Genomic DNA, 20807 nt, shown 5'->3' on the forward strand with positions numbered 1-20807 from the left:
TATATAACTGATCTTAAATGGGTCACCATGGCATTCCAGTCATGTCAAAAGAAGATTTTGGTTAATAAAATAGAATTTTAATGAAAACGTCTGTCCTTAATATATTATTATGTTCAAAGAGCAGGTCAGAACACTCGACCATTGCTAGTTATGAGAAAATATCTAAGTTTTTCACCCAGCACTTTCCCCACAGTCCACCTGATGACCTCTGGTTTCTTAAGCGATGTTCTGAGGCCCTTGTTCTTTGATGTATAGATCTGGCTGTTCTTTTCAAAAGACAAACCTTTCAGAAGCCCCTCTCTGAAATGATAATTCAGTTTTAGCTGTGATTTCAAAAACTCCCAAACCTGCAATCTCTCTCTTTGCAGCACACAGATCAAAACAATGTCTGGCTGACCACTGTCCGACCCTCTTAAGTGGTCTCTGCCCGTCTTTGTTTTGATGAATGCAGGTGAATGCATTTGCACCAGAAGGACTGAGAGTTTGCAGTTTTTACATTATGAAAAGTGGATATGGATGATTACTGGAACAAATTGAGAAATGACTACTGGGAATTTTTCAGAAAAAGGGTTCTGAACATTGGCCACTGCAGTGCCAATACGTGGACCTAATTGGTTGAGCTAAAAGATTCAGCCAGATGTGACCCTAACCCTATCTCTATCTCTAAACCTAATTAGGTTAAGCTCCACCCCTTAGAACCACAGAGGTGGAGCCATCCATTTGGTGCTCCATCCATTTGGCCCATTTGGCTCTGCAGTTAGCACTACTTGAAACAGTCTACTCTTTGGCATTGAAGTACATGATGTTGTTACTGTTTTGGTAGTGACTGACCTATTACAACTTTTTAACTATATATTTAAAGTAACAATCGGTATCGGCCGATAAAAGCAATTATTTTCACTATCGGCCATCGGCCGATTGTTTAAAACAGCCGATGATCAGTGCCGATTATATCCTGTCAATCAAAAGGGTGCGGTAAAACATGATCGACTGTAAATCACACTGAAAATCTCTCGTGTTGAGTTAGTTAAGGCAACAATAATGCATTAACAGCTGAAAACAGCTACATAAAAGCAGGCTCTATTTGACCCTATGAATCACCCGTAGTTCAAGCCTGGGTTGCCAGATCTGCAGTTTTTCTTTTTCTAATAATCGCAAATATCTCTGTGCTTTGCTACTTCTAAAAAGGAACAAAGTGTTATCTTTCAAATTCTGTCAATTTTATCACGAAATTCAAACAATAAATGCCGTTTTGATGCTCTTAAATGTGACGTGACAGATCGCTGTGGTGCCTCAGTTCAAGCAGCAGCGCAGAGCCAGAGTCTTTTTTTCCACTTTAATACATTATATCTAGAAAAACGTGCATGAATATCAGAAGGTAAGTTGAAAGATACAGTACATCTTATGAAATCCATATCATGTCTCATGTAATCACTCAATCTGTGTTTCAACCGTGGAAAGATGTCAATAAAAACAGATTGTGAACAATATCACTTAATGTTGCATTTACCTCAGGATAGTCAGCCGTTTGTTAGTAGCTTTAAAAAAAAAAAATCGAGAGAGGAGCTTTATTTACTGTTAATTATATATGTATGTTTGAATAAATTTGCCATGAAGACAAGTGCTTATGAAAAGTACCTTATATGTGTCATGAGTATACAAACATTTCAGCTTTTATTTGAGTGTAAATATTATATCTGGAAATAAATAGCAGTTGAATATAGCTCTGTTGTGAATTTGAACCTCTAATATTATAGTGTAACAAATGAGAGGGTTCTCTGTATAGTTTGCAGCATTATTTGGGAGAGATTTTTTATCCATAAGAAAAACCAAACTATCGGCATCGGCCGATAACAATTTGAATAATCGGCTATCGGTATCGGCTGAGAATTTTCATATCGGTGTATCTCTAAAGGTGACATATTATGCCCCTTTTCACAAGATGTATTATAAATCTGTGGTGTCCCGAGAATGTGTCAGCCGATATCAATTTGAATAATCGGCTATCGTATCGGCTGAGAATTTTCATATCGGTGTATCTCTAAAGGTGACATATTATGCCCCTTTTCACAAGATGTATTATAAATCTGTGGTGTCCCGAGAATGTGTCTGTGAAGTTTCAGATCAAAATACCTCCCAGATCATTTATTAGAATTCTCTAAAGTCTCAAAGTTTTCGTGTGTGTACTGTATCTTTAAATGGAAATGAGCTGCTGCTCCTCGCCCCCTTTCTAGAATGTAATTGTTGAGAGTTACAACTTACTGGTTATCATTTTGCTTCATGATCATCTATAAATTCTTGTAAAGAAGTTGGCAACCAACATACCTTGTGTTACTGATATGTGTCGATGTGGCTGGCCTTTGCAAATAAACATTCCACTCTTAGTACAAGTCTTTTATATTTACAGAAAACATACACAGTTAATCACCTTTCTGTATTGTGCATAATAAATGTGCATTTATGAATTAGACATACGGTGAGTGTTTTCGGGTATAAAAATAACAACATGGCTCTGGTCTCTGTGAATACAGTCAGAGACCATTTCAGAAAAGTGATTTGCAAACATTCACAAATTATAAAGTGCAATACTTAAGTGTTCGGGATATGAAGTTCATGAACAGTGTTCAAGTTCATGAAATTGACACATATTTAAGAAGCAACTTTTGTGCAAATCCAGCGTTGAACTGACCCTCATTTGTAAAGCAGTCTGGTGTAAAATGATTTGCACAAACAAATACGAAATTAGGTAATTTCTTGGGCATATTCCCTTCATAAATGAAATTCATCCACTGCGTCCTCAGTGGCTCTGATGCCTGGAGTTTATGGAGACTCTTATGTTCATTACTACAACCAAATATAGAACAGTTATAATGATTACATAGCTCAGACATGTTATCACTAGCTGTTCTAGCGATGATATAAATATGGTATGCTAATAGGGCAGAGATTGTCACCATTCTTTGACGTCACATAGGGAGAAAACTGGAAAAGCTTGTTTTGAGACACTGATTTATGATTGTGTTTCTGATTTATGGGGATTATAAAAAAAGGAGTGGGTGGATTTTTTTTTACCTTTATAGGATGGTTGTTTACACACACTGCCAAAACACATTTATGTTCAAACACCATGTAAAAGTGAATCTTGCATTAAGTTTTATTTGTATTGTGTCTTTTGAAAGATGTCAAGGTTTGTCTTTCTCCCTCATTGTCAGTGCCATGACTGTACAGTGTTGGGTTTAGTCAGATTACTTCAAGTAACAAGCAGCATGTTACATATTAAATTTAACATAATATCAGTTACTTTTTTTAATAATTATTGTAATGCATATTACTTTTCTATTTATTTGATTTATGTTACTGTTTTAAATTATTTATTCAACCACAGCTTTTTCACATGCTTGAATACATCTGGTATATTATATAATAATGTTTTATTAAAATATTTTTTTTCCTAATTTAAAACCAATTTTGTTTTATTATTCAGGATTATTCATTATATCCAATATGAAGTGGATCTTTCTTTTTTCCCACTTTTGTTGACATAACTGCATTGTTTTGCATATATATATACACTCACCTAAAGGATTATTAGGAACACCTGTTCAATTTCTCATTAATGCAATTATCTAATCAACCAATCACATGGCAGTTGCTTCAATGCATTTAGGGGTGTGGTCCTGGTCAAGACAATCTCCTGAACTCCAAACTGAGTGTCAGAATGGGAAAGAAAGGTGATTTAAGCAATTTTGAGCGTGGCATGGTTGTTGGTGCCAGACGGGTTGGTCTGAGTATTTCACAATCTGCAGTTACTGGGATTTTCACGCACAACCATTTCTAGGGTTTACAAAGAATGGTGTGAAAAGGGAAAAACATCCAGTATGCGGCAGTCCTGTGGGCGAAAATGCCTTGTTGATGCTAGAGGTCAGAGGAGAATGGGCCGACTGATTCAAGCTGATAGAAGAGCAACTTTGACTGAAATAACCACTCGTTACAACCGAGGTATGCAGCAAAGCATTTGTGAAGCCACAACACGCACAACCTTGAGGTGGATGGGCTACAACAGCAGAAGACCCCACCGGGTACCACTCATCTCCACTACAAATAGGAAAAAGAGGCTACAATTTGCACGAGCTCACCAAAATTAGACAGTTGAAGACTGGAAAATGTTGCCTGGTCTGATGAGTCTCGATTTCTGTTGAAACATTCAGATGGTAGAGTCAGAATTTGGCGTAAACAGAATGAGAACATGGATCCATCATGCCTTGTTACCACTGTGCAGGCTGGTGGTGGTGGTGTAATGGTGTGGGGGATGTTTTCTTGGCACACTTTAGGCCCCTTAGTGCCGATTGGGCATCGTTTAAATGCCACGGCCTACCTGAGCATTGTTTTTGACCATGTCCATCCCTTTATGACCACCATGTACCCATCCTCTGATGGCTACTTCCAGCAGGATAATGCACCATGTCACAAAGCTCGAATCATTTCAAATTGGTTTCTTGAACATGGCAATGAGTTCACTGTACTAAAATGGCCCCCACAGTCACCAGATCTCATCCCAATAGAGCATCTTTGGTGGAACGGGAGCTTCGTGCCCTGGATGTGCATCCCACAAATCTCTATCAACTGCAAGATGCTATCCTATCAATATGGGCCAACATTTCTAAAGAATGCTTTCAGCACCTTGTTGAATCAATGCCACGTAGAATTAAGGCAGTTCTGAAGGCGAAAGGGGGTCAAACACAGTATTAGTATGGTGTTCCTAATAATCCTTTAGGTGAGTGTATATATATATATATATATATATAGTGTATATATATAGATACTATATATATATATATATATATATATATATATAGTGTGTGTGTATATATAGATAGATAGATAGTGTGTGTATGTATGTATGTATATGTATATATATATATATATATATATATATATATATATATTATTTTTTATTATTATTAAAGTATAAAAATATTATATTAAAATGTTTAACATTTAAGACATTTACATTTTACATTTACATTTATGCATTTGGCAGACGCTTTTATCCAAAGCGACTTACATTGCATTATCCTATACATTTATACATAGGTATATGCAATCCCCTGGGATCGAACGCACAACCTTGCGTTGTTAACGCAATGCTCTTACCACTGAGCTACAGGAAAGAAATAATAAATATTTAAAAATAATTTGGGTTGTGCATTCCTGCAGTGTAGTTCCATCAGCTTGTTTTAAGTTACGTCCCTGTGATTAGTGATTAGTAACAAGGGATTTATTTTAAAGTTGAAAAAATTGTTTATAGTCATGAACAAAAATGACTTCAAATCGCATCATCTCTGAGGGTTCTATGCCAGCTATGAAAATGCCACTGAGATGTTAACGGAAAGCTTTCTCCAGGTAACACAGACTGCCTTGGGTGCGATCTAAAAAACATATTTTGCCTAAATTGTGCTAATATTTTTAGTATAAACTGTTTAACATTGCCGGTCTCAAGACCGTATCTCTGTATCATCAGTCAGGAGAGGTATTGGCGTGCAGAGGGTTGTCAAAATATTTTACCACGGTTAAATTATTTACTCAGAGGTTAGCATTAGCCTTTGCTAATCATCTGTACCCCCAGGAGTGATATATTAACTCTATATATCAACATCACCTTCGCTAGTCTAATTATACATGCCTTTTAATTCGTGACCGCCACAGAGCGACATCTTCCACCCCGTTTCTCCAACGTTTTACAAATCACCTGATGTATGTGTGTGTGTGTTCATGCATCGTTTAATCTCGTCTGTTTATTCTCCTCTCCCTCTTTAACCATTGGCAGATCTCCGGATGTGAGTGCTTTGTGTGTGTGTGTGTGTGTGTGTGTGTGTGTGTGTGTGTGTGTGTGTGTGTGTGTGTGTGTGTGTGTGTGTGTGTGTGTGTGTGTGTGTGTGTGTGTGTGTGTGTGTGTGTGTGTGTGTGTGTGTGTGTGTGTGTGTGTGTGTGTGTGTGTGTGTTTCTCTCTCATGCTTTTCTCAACTCTTTAATTACTGTCCTGTCATGCAAGGCTGGCTCAGGTGTGTGTAATTACGCTGGTAATGAGGCCTGGAAAGTCTCCACCTGCCTCTCACTGGGCACTCTGGCTCCACACACACTGTCTTTCCTCTCTCTCCTTCTCTTTATGCTGACAGACAGGACTCTCTTCATCATTTCCCATCATGCCATTATGAGGCAGCTTTCTCTAACTGAACAAAGCGTAGCGCTGATGCCTGTCCTTTTCCCTCATTGTCAGTGCCATGACTGTGCGTACAGTGTTGGGGTTAGTCAGATTACTGTTATCAAGTAACTTGTTATTTGTTAAATGTACACAGTAATTGTATGTACTAATGTAAAGCACATTAATATTACATACTGTAGATTTTTTTGTTTTGTTTTTTGTTTAGGGCTGCAAGTAAGTAAGAAATAATGTATGTGATTGTTATTGTTTGCAGTGGAATCCACTAGTTTTACATATAGAGCTGTTCTGTACACGTTTTGGTCAAAAATGAAATATTAGATTGTTGTTCATGGAGTATGTTACAAATGTTTGGGGTCAGTAAGATTTATTTCATGTTTCTGAAAGAAGTCTGTTATCCTAACCAAGGCTGCAATTTATCAAAATATGCTAAAAACAGTAATGTTTTTACAACATTTAAAATAGCTGTTTTATTATTGAAAATATATTTTAAAGTTGTATTTATTTCTGATGGCAAAACTGAATTTCCAGCATCATTACTCCAGTCTTCAGTGTCACCATGATCCTTTAGAAATCATTCTAACGTTCTGATTTGCTGCTCTAGGAAAATTTCTTATAATTATCAACATTGGAATATTTTTGACGTTGCAAAACCCCTTTTTTAAAGGATTTTTTTAATGAATAGAAAGTTCAAAAGAACAGTGTTTATTTGAAATAGATGTTTTTGTAACAATGTAAAATTCTTTACTGTCACTTTTGATCAATTTAATACATCCTTTCTCAAAAAAAAAAAAAATATATACCTTTTCATGGTATAGCCTTTATGACTTAAATTAAGTACTGACAAACTTGTCCTCACCAACCTAATGCATTTGGTAAAAATAAATAATATACTATAATGTAATGCAATATTGTAACACTTTACCTTTAATGGTAATGTTCCTCAGTACTGTGAACATAAAGTTTCAGCTTCACAGCACTGCCATAATGATGACAAATCGCCTATAACCCACTCACACACTACAGGGAGCTACAGAGCCACCTCTTCGCTAGATAATATTCATCATTTGTTGAAAAAGGTACTGCAGTGTTCCGGTAATTACAATTATTCTAAAACACACATCACTTCTGTATCTTATTCACATCTCCTCCTACCTTTATGCCGATATACAGAGGGTCGAGAGCTGCAGCGGCCCACTTGTCCCTTTCATTACGCCTGACAGAAACAATAAGAAAATCCCAGCAAGAGTGTACGTGCCACAGCTAGTGCGTCAAAGTTTTTCTGGCAAAGTCCCCATGTAATTACAAGCCTGGGTGCCTGGCGGTGACAGATCGTTGGTAAGAGGGCCAGCTAAATGTCGTGGCACCTGCTGGGCTCTCGGAGACTCTGCTTCTGCCTGCAGCCACAGTCAAATTACAAGCAACTGTATCACAGCAAAGTGAATGGATTGAAGCTGTTGTTACTTGGCCAGGTGTTTTTCACCTACAAATGCAGTTGTGTTGCTGATTTGAAATCTGCTCTGAAGCACAACGGCTAATTCTGCTTTGGAACTGAGTAAAAATAGACCAGCTAACTGGGAATATTGTGGCCAAAATGTAATATTAGATTGGATGGATCTCCACGTCAGATCCGACCCTGGACACCGAATCCCTGTCGGAAGATATCCCATTTTGTCTGGCAAAACTATATGAACAGTCTTCTATCAGCCTGAGAGTTTAAATGAGAAAGCCAAGAAGGAGCAGAAGCAGGAGATGAAGTGATGATAATAAAAAGAGCAATTTATTGAATAAACTTAGTTGCATATGTTTCAATGCTCAGACTTCATTTGAACAGTACAAATCCAATAAGTGTTATTATACCACAGCAAAAAGGATGGAAGATTACTGCTTCACAACATTGTCCTGTGACGTTTAAAACCTTGACATGGAGACATTCTCTTATCTCCTACTCATGAAAACAAAATCCCTTGAAACCATATAATAATAAGTTAAACAACAATAGCAAGAGCAAGGAAATAAGTAAACTAATAAGTAATATAGAAACATAAAATGACAAATGAATAATAATAATAAAATAATGATTAAATGTTAAATCAAATGGCAACTACATAAATGACTAATGATTATAAATGATTATAAAAAAAAAAACACAGATGCATGGTTGCTCTCTTAAAGTTACACACACTCGGGTTGCTATTGAGAATCCTTCGATCCTTCATCAAGTAACTCAATATTGTTTACTGAGCTGTTGTATAAAAGTAACAAAGTTCTCACCCAAGTGAGACTGTCAGTGAGTTATTAAAATGTACTTGTATTCATATAGTTATGGCATGATGGATGTCCGAACACAGGCAGATGAGGGGAGTGTTTGAAACTTTTTTTGTTGTTGTTGTTGAAAACATGTTATTTTTGGCAATTTTGCCCCAGAGATTGGTGGGAAAGCATTTCTCTCTCTGTTGCTCTCCCTCCCTCTGGCAGTGGTGCTTCAGAGAGGGTTGAGTTATGAGCGGCCTGGCCCGCACACAGCGATCTCTGCTTCTTCATTAGGCCTTCATTAACCCTCTCAAGCTGAGCTTCCACTCAGCCTACTAGTGGATATGTTTGGACACCATTCTTCATTTCCCACAATCCCCCGCTGCTCAGCACATCGTACAGGAACTGTGGTTCAGTGCCAGGCTTTCAGCACATTGACTGTAAAATGACATACAAGGCTCAGGGGACATACATTGACCTAATGCGGTGCACAGACACGTTCAGGAAGAGAAACTGCTTTTGAATGTGTCAAATGCATGTCATTATTTTGACAAATAATATCCCTTCAGTGATGCCTCAATAGCTTTAAAACTGGGACTCTTAAGCAATAAAAAATACAGCCACTTATATACCTTCATGCCCTTGTGTTCGCCTGAGGATATCTGTAATATAGATATAGAAATATCCTCAGCAGGTTTAAAAAAAATGAGGTAATAATGTTTCAAAACTGCTTTTTGATCTCAGATCTCAAATTAAAAGTCATATCTGGAATGTTGGTGGCTGCCATATTAAGTTTGGGACTCTGGGAGGCTGATGTGATAAAAGTGATCATTTGATCAGCATTAGACCCTCAGTTTCTCTCTCTCTCTCTCTCTCTCTCTCTCTCTCTCTCTGTGTGTGTGTGTGTGCGCATTAATTCACCTAGGACAGCTTTACATTAAATAATTAATGTTTGGGAGACTTGACTAAACATGTGAGCAAAGTCTCCAGTGAGTCTCATAACCAAATGAACAAATGAATTCATATGCTAATGAGTTAATTAGGACTATATATCAGCAAAATTCCCCAACCACAGTTTTACTGTGTATGTATATATGTGTGTGTGTAATATTATAGGTATGCACATATGTATTAAAGTTTATTTTACTGTCTCTAGAATAAATCCTGTAAAGAAATTAAATACTATATATATTGATATTTGTAGTGTTAAAAAGTATAATATATTGTGTTCTAAGACTAATAGTTAGGATCGCACACTCTCTTTTACTTCCTTTCTTCATCCCTCTGTTAATTTATCCTTTATTTCACCATTGGACATCTATACTCTGGGGCCATTTGGATATAAATAGCATAAGGCAGAAGCAGAAAGTTCTCTCCATCTCTCCTCTATCTCTCCTAAAGTCTAGGTGCCCTACTCTCTGAGCATAACGTCTGAAAATGATGCGGATGACCTCCTCTATCAGGACCCCTCACCTTTCCATTCATTCTCTGCCTGAGGGATGAGAGAGATGTAATGGTCTAAATAAATGCAGAAGAGTTCCCAGCAGGAAATGTTTCTGCCGTGTGTTTGTTATAGTGGTTCTCAACTAGACGGATGCAACACAAAAATGGGTTACGGGCCTGTTCTGAAAAAAAAAAAAATGCTAATTGCAACTAACAATGCAGCCATTTATAGTTAGTATGGTAAAGTAAAAAGGTTTATACCATCTGTCCAATCAAATCATATTATTTTGCTGCAAATTCATGTGTCGCTTTGTAGATGCAAGAAAAATTTGGCAGATGCTTGCATAAATAGGTTACATAACATTTCCTCATTCTCAAGAACTATGAGAAAAAGTATGTAAAATAAAATGTGACCCAGATAATATTAAATACAGTTCTGTGTTTAATTTTAAGGACATTTTTCATTACTTGATACAAAAACAGTTTAATGTTTTGGCCATGAAATCTGGATCCTGTAAACCAGTTGAGAACCATCAGCTAATTGACGTTCTAGACTGTTCTGCCTTGTTCTCCGTGGGCATTGAGGTTTTGAGAGAGAAGCAGAGATTCCTGTGGTTGTGTTGTCCTCTTTTTGTGTCCTGGCCCTTGGTTTTTATAGCTATCTTAAAGATTTGAAAAGATGAAGAGGTGAAAAAAGTGAGCGGGACCATTTTTTCCCCTCTTTCTCTTTATGGCCATGACACCCGCTGACATTCTCCTGCACAAAAATAAAAATGTTACTAGTCTCAAGTCAAGTCTTAACATTTACTCCAAAGGGCAGGCCATAAACTATTAATAGACAGCTGTCTGTCTGCGAAAGCCTGTGAGGGAGAATGATTTTATATTGAATCCTCATGTGGTTTGCCAGTAAGGGGGAGGAGAGGTGGTCCAGTCTCTCGCCATCCCGCTGGGATCCTGCTTTATCTCCCTCTCCATCCACCAGCAGACGAAACGAGAGAGGCCATTACAAGGCTGTCTGGGAATATTGCAATATTCAGCAGGGCGATTATCTGACGTCTCCCTGGGAGGCACATTTCCTCTGTGGAGGGAGAGAGAGGCGTACCTGTGGCGGAGAGGGAGAGAGTGAGGCTGATAAGGACTCTTAGAGTTGACAGAGAGGAAGTATCACCTTTCTTGGTTTTAAAGGAGGTCTTTCAGGGCAGGAATGAGTATTTATATAAGGACTCAAAATCTAAAGGTGATCGCCACAGTGTTTAATAACAGTTTATAACATGTAATGCTTCTGTTTTTAATTTTTCGAACTTATTTGAACTCTTTCCCCGCCACTGATGGACTTTTCCGTCATTTATGGCTTTACACTTCCCAGCCATTGACTGAATTTTCCTGTAAGGTTGTCTCTGTTATACTGTCTGGGGTGCTATTACTCATCTTCTGAATGAGGGCAGAATCTCCGGATTAAAAGAAACAGAAGCAAGGGATAAAAGCACTGCTTATGCACATTGTAGTCTTTGACAAAAAATACAATCTTCTCAGCTTTTGGTTAAAAATATTGATTTTTATGAAACTTACATTCAAGTGTTGATAAAAAACAAAATGCATGAACCTAGAACAAAGGCTCTGTTCTTTCTTTTGATATATTGCATGTCCAGATATTCATTCAACAAAATAATCTGGGGGCCATGAAAGTTTTGTGAAAATGATCAAAAAAGCTGGCAACTTTTTTGTGTTTGTTGTTTTAGCGGGGATGGATTGAATTGAAACATTAACATGTATTTTTGAATTTCTTAGTGTCATTTGACCGTCTGTACAAAGGAGTTCACATAGTCAGTCACAAATGTAGTTATGATTAGCGAAGAAAAAGTCCAGGATCTTATTTCCTTTGTGTCAATTTTTCACAATCCTAAACCTTTTTGTTTATTTTCAGATTTACAAAATGGCCTTTTGAACCCCACTGAACATAATATGCAAATATAAAGAAAATGTTTGTTATTTAAACATTTGGTGGATCTATGATTTTGGTAATACACAAAAGATTGCCATCAACCTGTAGGGAATACACTGTGTGTGTGTTGTTTTATACTCTTGTTCACATGAGGTCTTTGTTTTGGGAACATGGGAAGAATCAAAAGAGGGTTTTGTATGGAGATCCCTGTTGTACTAGTGTAATCATAGAGATCTTAAGCAGGATGGTCAGTCTGGGTGGTCCGGAATGGAAAGAGATGGAACTGAATTGAGGATCCGGTCTCTGCAGTGATAAGAGAGTGTTGGCAGGTTTTATGTTTTTTGTTTTAATTTCAATCTTGATGTTCTGCTCCTAAGTGACATTGCTTGCATTCTAGTGAGCTGCGGTTAGAGATGACTAGAAGTTTGAGCTTAAGTGGAGGAAATGAAGGGTGGAGATGATTGATAGTGTTCTCCTCTTTTGTATATTTTATTGTACCACTTATCTTGATCATGCTCTTGATTCAATACAATAAAATTAATTGTCAGTCCAGTATACAGTATGTAAACTGTGCACAGTATGCACATTTTCTGTATCCCATAATGCAAAGCACTCAGCTTGATATTTTATTGCCAGTGTGATTCTGCAGTTTACATAAAATTAGGGTGTAAATGCAAAAATACCTTTATTTTATTTCCAAAATGATAACTAATTTAAAAGTCAACATCAATGTGAAAACAATATAGCATTCTACTAAGTTTATTATTTCACAATGTATATGCAGAAATGCTTTTTAAAGTAGTATTCTGTGTATACTGTGCAGTATACAAAACACTAGTAGTGTTCAGTTACAAACATAGTCATAATAATTGTTCATAGTTTTCTGTGTATGTGTTTGTTTCTTTTTAAGCTAGGCATAGTCATAACATCTTGACTGCATAAATGTAATCAATATATTTATGATATTGCAGAAAATGCTAATTTTATCTGTGCATGCAGAACTCTGCAAAATGTTCTGCAGATTTTCAATTGGAACATTCATCATTTCTACATTTCTACACTCTACGGGGAAAGATTTTAAATGTTTTGGCTTTTTTGATGATTCCTAGCTATTGTTTTGTGTATATCGATACTTTACCAAAATTGCTTTATTAAATAAACTATGTATTACTGTTTTAGAGCTAGACTAACACTCATTTGCATTTTAACTTTAAGAAAAGTCTCTAAAAATGCCTCAGTGTCATGAATGAGTCCCCTGAGCTCTAATTATGACAGGTTTGAGTACTAGTACTTTCATATTTATTAATAGTGTTGCCCTTAGCCATGTGTTTACCCAGAAAGGCATTGATCCAGGTTTCCATTATGCTAAATGCCTCTTTTCTACTCTTTCTGCAGATCGACCGTGTCATATTCTGCGTCTTTCTGGAGACAGATTATGAGATTTACAAGAGGAAGATGTCAGATTTCTTCTCCCCAGGTACTGTATCTTCTTATTGGAATCTTTACTTCATTTTATTTGTTGGTTGTAACACCCACTCAGCTCAAAGCTTGTTACTCGGGTATCAGGCAGGATTCACAGTGTCAGGCCGTCTGACTGGCGTGACGTTTGTAGTAAAGCACACAAACACAGCACAGCAGGCAGAGATTGGATTCCACATAACCAAAACCTGTTTATGGTAATGTACTGCCCAGGCTTCAACCCCCACTTTTATCATAGAACGCTATCAAGATAACCGCAGTCAGACTCTCTTCTGATTAAAGGGCTAATTCATCCCAATTATTCATCCCATATTATCTTTTAACCATACTTTTAACATAAGAGCGGGCGCGACCAATTTAAACTTGAGTGCAAGATTATTATAATTTAGTTATTATTTAGTTATGCAAAAACAGTTCATTGTGCTGCTGGATGTTGTAAACTGGTATTTGTTTTCCAGTTATTTTAATTTATTAACATAGTAACAAAGACACTAGTTTGTAGCGCAATTGTTTTACCATTTACTACATTTTAAGTGTGTCACACATCAGACGCTGCTCTACGGCTAATGAATTGAAGTCTCGCACATACACAGAAAATAATCTCTTTCCAAGAAAACTGAATTTAAAACCAGAATAAAGTTGCTCATATATTGAAACAAATTATGTTCAGGGTTAAGGGTTGGTTGGGACAATATATCAATGTTATTTTTACAATTAAACAACCTGAAAAATAATAATAAAAATATAGAACTGAATAGTAAGTTCTATAAAATAGTATAAACTGTTAATGCATAAAAACGAATAAAAAAAAACGAATAAAAAAAACTAGGGTCCTAGAAATGCGGTTCTAAAATTGCTGCCTCCAGTATTGCAAGAATACCCTACTCGTGAATAAAGAAAAACTTTTCACACATCAAAAAAATTCTCGAAAGCATCATAAAAATCCAATTTATGCACTATATAATTTTCTAAGGTCAAATGATAGCTTTGTTTGAGAAACAGACACATTTAAGTTATTCCCTGAAATTCTTGAAATAACTCTCCTTGGTGCGTTCATAAAGAAGAAAAGATTTCCGATTTAAGCACAAATTGCTCTTTTGAGTTCAATCTTTTTAATGAATCTGGTTCAGAAAACCGACATGAATGTGACATGACATTCATCATCACTCGGCCCCGGTTACAATGGTTAACAGCTCACTGGAGGAAAATGATCACTTAAATTCCCAACTGTTTTGCGCGCAGACTTGAAACATTTTGCACGAGTTTCATGACACTTTTATGCTGCATTTGCTTCATTCCTTATAATTGAATGGAAAAGAGAGACCAGCAAAGTCCTCAGAATCTCTTGTTTTCCACTGAAATGATGGCATAATTTCTTGCTTAAATAATTTTCAAACAGGTTTTCCAGTCTCACCGTTAGTTGAGTCAATTACTCAAACAAACAAAGTAATGTTAAAGCAGCCAGGGGAAATCACCCTACAAATGGCTTACTTACAGTATAGCACAATAAGCAGGGGTAAGAGAAATCATTTTATAATTGAAAGAAACAGCAACACAGACATCATGTTTAAAGAATACATAAAATATTACATATATAAAAGACCCACAATATGCACACTGAGAGGAAAGGAGAGTAATAGGAAAAGCATTGGAACTTGTTTTTGCTGTCTGCATCTCACGGCTTATTGCATTCGCTTCTCAGTTTGTAACCAGACGCCTTTGAGTGATTTTTGGTGTTTCCACAAACTCAATTTGTAACTAAGCTCTTAGGCCGCTAGACCATCTCGCTTCACCCTGCTGTCTGAGAATCCCATGAAATACTCTAGCGTATGAGTTTAACAGGTGTGGAGTGCTTCGGCTGCTTGTATTTCACAGTCCCGATTGCTTGTCTCTGAAGCGCAAACGTTGTAGCCCGGAGGTCCATATGTAGAGCAGAGGCTTTGCTTCTGTCAACACCCTCAGCGATCCCGAGCCTCAACAGCGAACCCCAGATGTCAGAGTCACGCAGGATGGCACCTCCTCGGTGACATTCCACCTCACACTTTTGCTCGCCTGTTTCGGGTTGGATCGTGTGGTTTCTGGTGCTGGCGTTGCTTTATGTAAAGATGAGCTGTCGTGTGATGGGACTTCAGAAGTCGGTTCCTCGGTTTTCACTTTCTTTTACTTGCACTTTGGCCTTCTGTCAATGTCAATATTTCAAAATGTTTCACTTTCACCCTATCCCTCACTTTGCCTCTCTTTCCATTTTTTTAACTCCCTCTCCCTCCTTATGAGACACTAGCTGCAGTAGTTCCATGGGAACTTGTCTATTGTGCGCCCATGTAGCGTTTCTCTCTCTTTAAAGGCCAAGTCTCTCTCAGGAAGCTTCTTTTCAGTCTCCCTGAGCGCTAAACAAACATATAATGTGAGTGCAGGCCGCACCGGAGCCCTTTTGGACCTTCCCAAGTGTCCTGCTGTCTCGCTCTGCCTGAAGCTCGCTTCACTTCCATGACAAGAAACCCTGGAGGTTTCCAAATGAGCCGCTGCCTGGAGGAGGTTCATCATTTGTATGGACACGCACACACACACAAACAAACAGAGGAATCCTGAATGCACCGGGAGAATAATATAATCCACCATTACCTCCCCTCGTACACACACTAGGAGTCGTGGACCGGGTGGAATAATAAGTGTCAAGACTCACTTTTTCCCCACTTGCTGAATGTTTTGTTTCTGTCATGTTCCTGTCACACACACACACACACACACACACACACACACACACACACACACACACACACACACACACACACACACACACACACACACACACACACACTCTCACACACACTTTCCCTATTCCAGGTCTTGCTGAAAGATAGAATTCACCTGAGAATTTGTAATTATATAAGCCAGGTCCCGGTTTCCCAGGCACGTCTCCTTGTATTAGTGTTTAGAAATGAGATGACGGAGGCGCTACTCTTTTAGTTTACAACCAATCAGGATGAGCTTGCTCTCTTGTTCTATCGCTTGCTATTTATTTGTGATTTGGACCTCACTGAAGTCTTAATCCAGCACTAATATAAACTAAGTTTGGTTCTAAATGCTTTATCATACATTTTAAAAGACCATATTTTATAATTTTTTTGTTTATGAGGGGTTTTCGCCACTTAAGGGTTTTTACCCACTTAAAAACACCTGTTTGATGTGTTTTCATGGCACAAAGCTATGATGCAAGTCATGTGAAAGACATGACTTGCATCATGGCTTTGTGCCATGAAAAGACATCAAACAGGCGTTTTTTTCTTTTTTAGGTTACTGGGTAGCAAGAAAGCTGGAAGTGTGTGTGCAGGAAATAGGGAAATAGTCTTGTGATGCATCATGTAAAGTTTTTATTGGCTTTGCTTCGAAAGGTCAGTAGGGAATGTGATGTTGATGTGAGTCTTTATAATGTTAATCAAGATTTCTTACCCCAAAAAAGTATAAATTATGGCCGGAATATTACATTTGTATTTAAGCATGGGCAGTCAAAGGGCTGCACAATTTGGGCGAAAAAAAGGTTATTATTATTATTACAAAATTATTACTAATGTAATATTTCACTGTCAAATAAAATAGAGTTGTCCACACTAATATGTATTTTCTCTCCGGTTTGGCCATCTGCCCACACTGAGACAATGTTTTTATTAACGAAAACAAAGCTTTTTGAAAACGCTCTCCAAAGTGAATACATTTGAAAATGCCGTTTTCGCATTGTTGTGTGGACTGTGAAAATGGAGGAATTTGAAAACAATGACGCGTGTTTAGTCACGTGATGCATATTGTACCGATAGCTAGGTATGTGCATACTGCTATTGTGCCTGTGCTATTCACTTTCACATAGTTGCAAAAATGTTACTTTGTACACTCTTCATATCATAGTCCTGAAAAGATGACAGAAAATGTACTCGCGAGTGCTGTCCTGCGGCAAAACATGAGGGCAATTGCGTTTTAGACCAAACATATAATGAGAGCGACCTGGATGCATCGGTGAATGGTGAAATACTTTTGCTAAATAAAATGATCCTGCCAGAAGAAATGCGTGATAACTTTATTATGTCTTGTTCCATCTATATCATCTCAGCAAGCTTTTATGAGGTTTTACGTATGCGCAGTAAAGCGAATTTAGCGTTTTCCAACATTTCAGTGTGGATGAGAAACTTGTGGAAAACGTTCGAAAACGTTAGAGTGGACGGAGAACATTTTGAAACGAAAAAGCTGTGTTCAAATGTATCCGGATTAATGCAGACGTAGTCTTAGTAATAAAAATAATAAACATTCCTAAATGCATGTTGTAAGCAACTCAAACTCACAGCACATGCAGAGATAAGTTAGTGAGAAACAGTATTTACTACAAACTAAGCCACTACGGGACGCTGAAAAAAAGCTGCACACACAAGCTGAGAACTGAAACATGCTTATGTTTTGCATATATGCATATGCATATATTTAATTAAATCGTAGTCTTTGTGAATCGCTTATCGTAATTTTTATTAATTATGGAGCCCTAGGTAGTTTTATGTTAATTTTGACATCACAACCATTTCCGAAAGATTGGTTTCTTACTTGGAAGCTTTTCCTTGTGAATCAGTGCTCTAAAACATTTTTCAAAATGTGTCTACATACTGTTTTAAATTTCACATTTTGTTTTACATTAAATTACCTCTTTAAAATGAATCTCAATAGTAATGTTACAATGTAAAGAGTAATTCAAAGTCTGGGCTTTTAAAGAGTTTGAGAAGTCAGGTTAATAGTTTCAAAGTCACACAAATGGTTTTATTATTAAAATGTGGGTCGAGGAGGCAGACATGCGCTGATTAATAAACAGAGAGAGTGGTCTGACAGGGTCAGAGGTCAGCGATGCAGAGAAAGGGTCACCTGCTGTAATGGCAAACCGTTACAAAAAAGTCTGGAATTTATTTCAACATTGTTTTTTATTTGTTTGTTTGTTTTGCCATCAGACTCTCTAATCCACCATAGAAATTGTAGTTTAATGTAATCAAAGTAGTTGTTTCTCTTAATCTGTATTTTATACATCATTTAAATTGCTTGTTCCGAGACAGTATCTGTGTTTAATATGAGAATCGTTATGAGTGGCATATGGAGTTATTATCTGTATTGAAGTAAACTCGTCTTTCTCACTGTTCAACAAGCAGCATCATTTGTGTTTTCTTAGCTACATCATTAGCATGTTTCTCTGACTGCATATTAGATATTGATTGACGCAGAAGGAGCGCGTACGGAGAGAACATTCCAGAAGAGCGAAATTATCATGAGGATGGTATATCGGGGCGAATCGTTGAGGAGTGATGTTTGAAATGCTTTTTAGATGGAGAGAGAGAGACAATAGGACTGAATTAGCTCTGCTGGTGTCCCTGATAGCGGCAGTTGTAAAATGTGCGAAAATAACAAGGGCCTGACAGCTCGATCCGAACACCTCATCATCATCATCATCACCATGGGAACCAGCGTGCCAAGAGCTGCGGAAGAGACGTGCTCGTTTTAACTGAGCTTTAAAGCTGCACTCGCATCTCGTGCTGTGGCTACTCTCTGGCACGCCGCATACATTTACTCCCTCTCTCTTTCTCACCCACTCACTTACTCATGTATTCATACAAGCCCCTCGTCTACTTTTGCGTCTATACAACTGGAAAGAAAAATCGTCTTTGTTCTGGTTGCTTAACAAAAGAGAAGTTATTTTGTACTGTCAGTTTGTGAAACAGTTTTGCCAAGTATTCTTCTTAATACTTTTGTTTGTGTGTACCTGTTAGGATTCGTGTGTTCTTTTAATCTTTTTCTTAGCCTTACAAGTGTGTGACAACTGGCAAATAGAAAGGAACAGTGTCGGGACATGCAAACAGGGCATTTGCATATGGAAAATTGTCTCATCAGTGTATGCCTCCCAACCAGCTGTCATTTTCACCCCCCAAAAAAGCAGCTGCAGAAATGAGAAAATTTTTCCAGATGATAGCAAAGAACAGATTTTGGAAACTGTAATGTGCAGTACAAGTACTTTAAAGTCTTATTTTTATGCCGTTATGTTATAGTTTTCTTTTATATGTTTGGTTTATAGGTTAATATGCAAGAAATTTTATTCTGGAAGATAGAAGTTTAAGAGTCGGCAGTAGTTAAAGGAATAGTTCACTCAAAAATGAAAATTATCATAATTTACTCACCTTTATTCCAAACCACAATGGTATTTCAGTTTAACACAAAAGAAGATACTTTTTCTTTTTTTTTAAATTAATGTTTTTTCCATACAATGAAAGTCAGTGGAGTCCAATGTTGTTTTGACTATGGACAAAAACTGCTAAAATGTTCTTCAAAATATCTTTTTTTGTGTGTTAAGCAAAATAAATAGTCATACTACCTGAAAAGCCTGCTTATTGTTTATTAGCTTCTGCTTATCCAGAGATCTTAAAGGCCTAATATGTAAGATTTTTTTTATTAAAATATTCAAAAGCCAATAGAACAAGGTTATATATTTTGTTAACTTGTGTACTATCCCAAATGTTTCCAGTCTAAATATTGCCTGTCAGGGACATCATATCCGCGTTAGCCTCGATTTCTTCGATTTCCTTTAACTTCCACAGAAACCATGAAAACACCAAAGACGCTTTAAGGGGAGACACGGCAGGCAAAAACATTGTTTGTTTTTTTCACTGGTCAATTTTGAGATTTTGGGCTATTTGTCTTCAATAACTCTGTCTTCTTTCAGACTTGTGGTGAAAAAAAAGTCCAAAATACACAAGGCCATTTTCTCAAAATGTTTTTTTATTTTAATTTTTTTTATTCTCTGAGCCAGAAATCTCCACTTCAGTTGTATTTCCTGTCTATATTCTTAAGGTTTTTACAGAGGGGTTTGTTCATATATCATTCAGATTCTGATTTATACAACATTTTATACCTTAAAACAGGGTGAAAATTGATTTTTTTATGGCTGTTGACAGTTTTTTCTGATTAATGGAGTGATAAAAAGAGATATCCAGAATCCCCTGTGTAAAAAACCTTTGACTCTAAAATGTCAACAAAATGAAACAATAATTTTGAATCTGGCTTTATCCAATGTTCAGATTTCTCTTCTGGAAGTAGCCTATATGCAAATTAGCACATATTTAATGAGATACTACATAATTTGCATATTTAAAACATAAATATTCTAAAAACTTGTAATACAAAAGATATTTGTCTTAATGTCAGTAATCAACTGGGGAAGTGTCATGCTGATAATCTATTATTATTATTATTATTATTTTTCCTATTCACCTGGGGTGTCTCCCCTTAATATATAATGTGTTTTATTAGACATGTGAGCAACTGTTTGGATACCTTTATCGACAGAAAATGAATCATTGTTATATAGCTCAACATGGTTAGTCTTCTTGTTTGAATCTCTTGTTTTCTTGTTTTTTACCACGAGTAACATGTTTGTATCATTTAAACAACACTATT

The 20807-nt window shown here is 37.0% G+C and overlaps 1 protein-coding gene across 2 annotated transcripts in view; it reads left to right on the forward strand.

Annotated features, from left to right (window-relative positions):
- macrod2 (mono-ADP ribosylhydrolase 2) overlaps positions 1-20807 on the forward strand; it is a 571390-nt gene that overhangs the window by 502495 nt on the left and 48088 nt on the right. For both annotated transcript variants that reach the window (XM_082154293.1, XM_082154292.1), the window contains exon 9: positions 13254-13335. In XM_082154293.1, coding sequence (XP_082010419.1) covers positions 13254-13335 — 82 coding nt within the window. The remainder of the gene's footprint in view (positions 1-13253; positions 13336-20807) is intronic.

The sequence above is a fragment of the Leuciscus leuciscus genome (assembly GCF_965113295.1).
Source record: "Leuciscus leuciscus genome assembly, chromosome: 22".
In the NCBI taxonomy this organism is placed as follows: domain Eukaryota; kingdom Metazoa; phylum Chordata; class Actinopteri; order Cypriniformes; family Leuciscidae; genus Leuciscus; species Leuciscus leuciscus.